General features: G+C 47.2%; 1 protein-coding gene across 4 annotated transcripts in view; it reads right to left on the bottom strand.

The window, feature by feature from the left end:
• The window catches only part of mbpa (myelin basic protein a), a 5728-nt gene extending 1965 nt beyond the window's left edge, over positions 1–3763 (bottom strand). Inside the window, exons 1-5 of one of the 4 annotated variants that reach the window (XR_005233191.1) lie at positions 3522–3755; positions 2531–2626; positions 2372–2398; positions 2067–2087; positions 306–514 (exon numbers count right to left, since the gene is read on the bottom strand). Coding sequence is in view for 2 of the 4 variants with exons in the window: in XM_017440618.3 (XP_017296107.1) it covers positions 431–514; positions 2067–2087; positions 2372–2398; positions 2531–2626; positions 3522–3641 (348 nt within the window). In the remaining 2 variants the exon portion in view is untranslated. Of the gene's footprint in view, positions 1–305; positions 515–2066; positions 2088–2371; positions 2399–2530; positions 2627–3521 lie in introns of all 4 variants that reach the window. The other 3 variants (XM_017440618.3, XR_005233192.1, XM_017440619.3) reach the window with 3 other exon arrangements.
• Between the last annotated feature and the right edge of the window lie 1275 nt (positions 3764–5038).

Genomic DNA, 5038 nt, shown 5'->3' with positions numbered 1-5038 from the left:
ATATGCATCTTTTAATGGTTTAAAATAAAATAAGAAAAGTCTAGTTATTTCCATGCAGTGTCCAGAAAGAGGTGTTGTTCAGCTTGTAGGGCACCACAACTGCTTCCACCCACCTCCATCATCATCATCATATGAAATTACTTTTTGTCACAACAAAAAATAGTGGCTGGAAAAATATTTGAGTGGCTGGTAAAACATTTTAATTTCCACCCCAGGTTTCCAGCTCGGATCGGTTTGGAAGCTGGTTAGTTTGTTACGATGAAGATGGATTAAAAATGAAGCTTGATGTTTTTATCGTTACTCACTGAGCTCCGAGGAGAACATCACTGCTTCATTTCAACACACAGACAGGAAACAGGGTTCGTGAAGTCCGGCTCTACAGGAACCGACCCGAGGTTCTGACTCGGTAAAGAACGGGTTCTGGGCTCACCAGGTTGAAGATTCTGGACAGGGTGCTTTGTTCTCTGCGTCTTCGGACCGGCGACTTTGTGCTCTCTGTGCGCGACGACGAGGCCTAGAAAAAGATGCTCTTTAATCACAGACGGAGACCAGAACCTGACCTTTGACCTTTACGGCAGGATTTACAGCAAATATTTCATGTCCAACGTCTTTAACAGAACAGAAACTGAAACTAAAAATATTTAGTTTTTATTTACTGTTGGACAAAGAAGACAATAATTTATCTTTTAAACGAATCAAAGAACTGGACTGATTTTCTGCAGGTGACCTTAAAGTTCTTTAAAACCTGCCAGATTTTCTCTTAGAGAAGAAGACGAGCTGTTATTGGGAGAGAAGAAGAGTCACCCCACAGCAACCTTTAGAGGACAGACAGAGGACGACGAGGACAGACAGAGGACGACGAGGACGAGGCGGATAGTGAGGACGACTGCTGAGAAACGAGACAGAAATGGCTGCTCAGGTGAGAGGACAGAGGGAGGAGGATGAGTCATTCCTGCCATGGAGGAGCTGGAGGCGTTACAGAGGATGAGAGGTGTGAGAGCAGAGAGGAAGAGGAGGACGGGGAGGATGGGGAGGACGAGGAGGATGAGGAGGAAGAGGAGGATGAGGAGAACGATTCAGGCCAAGAGCTCCTAGAAGAGAAGGTGTTTACCGGGTCATAAACAGCTGAGCGCTTTCAAAGCCATCCAGAGGCAGCGAGCCGCTCTGGGTTGAATAAAGAAGGATTTAATTATAAGAATAAAAAGCTGCTGAAGCTCTGTGAGAAGAGGAGACATCTGCTGTCTCTGAGGTGGTGATGGGACAAAAATCACATCCATCTGTCCTCCGAGGACGAGGTCCAGGCAGAAACGTCTCCCTCAGGTGTTTGTGTCAGCTGATCTGTGATTGGTCAAAAGTCTGCTCTGAGGCCGCGGCTGTTGGGACTTTCCAACGATGAAGAACAGTCCCTGTCCACAGAGGACACGCCTCAGGCTGGGGGAGGACACGGAGGACATGCCTCAGGCTGGGGGAGGACACGGAGGACATGCCTCAGGCTGGGGGAGGACACAGAGGAGACGCCTTAGGCGGTGGGAGGACACGGAGGAGATGCCTCAGGCTGGGGGAAGACACGGAGGACATGCCTCAGGCTGGGGGAGGACACAGAGGACACGCCTCAGGCTGGGGGAGGACACGGAGGACACGCCTCAGGCTGGGGGAGGGACACGTGGAGACACATTCCCTTCGTCCTCTCGTTGTTCTCCGTCTGTTGGAAACAGTGGCGCTCTCTGTGGGACAAATTTCCAAATGCCAAACTGTCCTCCGTCCTGTCTCAGAGTACGATAAAACATCTGGAGACGCCGGGAGGACACCGGGAGGACACTTGGAGGAGACGTTTCTGCTCTGAAGAACGTCTCACCAAGAGAACAGAGAACAGAGAACAGATTTCTTCACTTCTCACAGAGTCTAAATCTCTGATTAGGTCGTGAGTTCAAACATGTAAACTGTGTTTGTCTTCAGAGACAGAGACAGAGACAGAGACGGGACAGAAGGTTAGGAAGCAGCTGACAGACGTCAGTGCACGCGCTCAGAGGCGCCCGCGACGAGCAGGAAGAAAGATGGCGACGTACCAAACCCAAGACTTCTCTCCACTGGACATGAAAAGGAAACAGACGCATTTCAGATTAAAACTTCTGCTCGTTTCCACTCACTTTCCTTCAAACTGTTCATGACTATAAAACAGAAAATATATAGAAACAACAGCTGACGGGCGAGGCTTTCGGCCGACGGGTGAAACATGTAAACCTTTGAGTTCCTGTCAGCTGCAGGGACTCTGCTCCTCATGAAGTCAGAAACTCGAGAGGCGCTCAGATTGTAAAAAGGTTCAAACCTGGAAATCAACCGAAGGAAGGTTGTGTAAAATGAAGGGACTCACCGTGGATTTAGGAGGAGGGGAGGAAACCTGCGTGAGAAACACGAAGCAGCATCAACAGACGGAACAACGAGCTGCTGGACGACACTTCATCAGAATGAAAATGTTAGCAGGATGACGTTAAATGTGAAGCTCGTCTGGAGGAAATCGGATCCGACTTACGATGCTCCTGAAGAAATGCACCACGGCGTTCTCGTTGGTGCGGCGGCGGGCCGAGGCCTGCTGGGGCGAGGCGGCGTGGTGACCCCGGAACGAGCCCTGGAAGGCAGCAGAGACACTTTTAATCAGAGAAAACAGACAAGTTGTTAACATCTGAGGGTTTCTCTGCAGCTCAGACTGAATTAATCTGAACTATTATCTTTAAATCCACTGTCAGAAAAGTTAAATGTTGTATAAAACAGCTCAGCTTCGCTCTGATTCAACTAAACCGTCTTTTAATGATCAGCCTCGCCTTAATTATTAAATTAAATAAAAGGTTTCTCTTCTGTATTTAGGGTTATTGTTGTTTTTCATGTTTTATTTTGTTATTTAGTCTTTATGTTTACTCCTGTCATCGCTCACTTCCTGCCACACCCATCTCCACCTGTCCTGAGTTGTGTAATCACTCACCTGTGCCCACTTCCCCTAATGACCCTCTGCCTTTAAAACCTGATCACTTCCTCCACCGACGGGTCTGTTGTCTGGTTCCCCTCCTGCCTCGTCAACAAACAGCCGTTTTGTTTTTGTTCTTTTATTTAAAATAAATCATCTTTACTCCTGGAACCATCAGATGAGTCTGACCCTCATAAATTCACCTCAAACATTCGAAGCATCGGTTTAAGATCCGAGTCAGATTACAGCTGAGATTTTAGCAAACATCTGGAAGAGATGCTTAAAAGTCCCAGAAAAGTGGATATATATATAAGTATATATATATAAAAGTGGATCATTTTAAACAGACGAAGATCAAACTGAATAAATCTAACAGATATTTTATGATCTAAAGCTGAATTCAGTCTTTGCATGGATGCAGTTTAATAACCTCAGACTGGATTTTTTTGTTGCTGCAACAAATTTAAATACTGATTAAAGATAAAAACTGCAAACAATCAGTCTAAAGTTGTTCAATCCGAGCTGGTTCAGAACCAGAACCTGCAGAGGTTCTGCTGCTCACCCGGCTCCTCTTCTTCTTCTCTCCTCCAAAGAATTTGCTAATCTGATCCATCAGGCCGGGGTTCTTCTTCTTCCTGCCGAGCCCGAAGCCGCTCTGCCCTGAGGTGCTCGCTGTCGCCATGATAGCTGCTGCTGCCGCTGCGGTTCGGTTCTGATGACCCTCTTCCACTCCGGTCCAAAGCCCACAGTGCCAGCACCCGGCTCTGCAGCTCCTTCAGGGCGAGGCCGGCCCATCTGACGCCCAGGGGGCCGTCTCCGAGGACGTCACCTCCATGGGACACCCAGAGATGCTCGGCGTGGCGTTGAGGTTGTGGTTCTGGCCCGGTTCCAGACATTCTTTGAGCTTCAGAGGCTGTGTCAGTCACTGCCGCCCTCTGCCTCACCCGGACGGAGGAACAACGAGGGTTATCTGAGTCTGAGGCAGAGCGGCTGCCGGTTCTGAGGGCCCATTGTTGGGCCGCTCCTTAATGTTCTGAAGAGCGACCCGGACCAACACGGCGCTGAAAGGTTGTTGTGTAAAAGATGCAAGAACCTGCGAGAATGAGCCGAGAGCCAGATGTGTAAACCAGATCAACGACCCGAGTCCAAAACCGGAGGAGGGTTCTGTAAGAGAACCAGAACAGGACGGGATTTACAAACCGGAGGAACAATAATGGATCACAGAAACAAAACAAGGGTCCAAACTGAGGAACTGAAGATGTTCCAGATGTTTCTGTAAACATCTGGACCTGAGGTCGGCCCATTCTGTCTGTTCAACAGTCCTGGATGGGAGGCACTAATGCACCCCCATACCATCAGAGAGGCAGGCTGACCTCAGAACAGTTCTCCTCTTTGGTCCAGAGGAGAAACATCTGTTCACATCTGGCTTCTTCTTTGCCTGATAGAGCTTTAAGCAGCACGGTGAACTGGGTTTACAGAACAGAACCAGAACCAGCCTTGACCTTTGACCTCAGAGGTTTCTGTCGATGATTTTATGACCTTTATTCTGAAAGTATTCCTCTGTTCCTGTCAGCCTGGAGAACCTCTGCCCATCTTTACCTCCAGATGTTAGAAAAGCTCCTCCAGATGTTTCTGACCTTACAGATGTGCTGCTGCCAGCAGACTCTGAATGACCTGATTTGTTGTTTTTGTTTTTAAAGCTTCAGTTCTGAGCTTCAGTCAGTGAAGATAAAAAATAAACGGCTGCAGTCGTGTTTGTTTGGAACAAAGAGGATCTGTTCTGAGCTCACCCACACAATCAGAATATTAATATTTCACCACAGATGCTTCTTGTTTTCTTCTTGTTTAGAGTCACAGAGAGTTTCTGACTGAAGGCTGCTTTAAACAAACAAACAGTTTCTTTACAAACTGACAGGATTAGAAACATAAATCTTTAAAATGCCTTAAAGGACGAACTTCTGCAAAAGATTTAAAAACATTTCGAAAATAAAAACATCAAACAAATCTGATTTATCTGAATAATCTGAGGATCAATAATCTGAGGATCAACAATCTGAGGATCAATAATCTGAGGATCAA

This window comes from Kryptolebias marmoratus, linkage group LG5 (assembly GCF_001649575.2).
Source record: "Kryptolebias marmoratus isolate JLee-2015 linkage group LG5, ASM164957v2, whole genome shotgun sequence".
NCBI classification, from domain to species: domain Eukaryota; kingdom Metazoa; phylum Chordata; class Actinopteri; order Cyprinodontiformes; family Rivulidae; genus Kryptolebias; species Kryptolebias marmoratus.
Note: the sequence above shows the minus strand (reverse complement) of the source record. Positions and strands in the feature narration are given on the sequence as shown.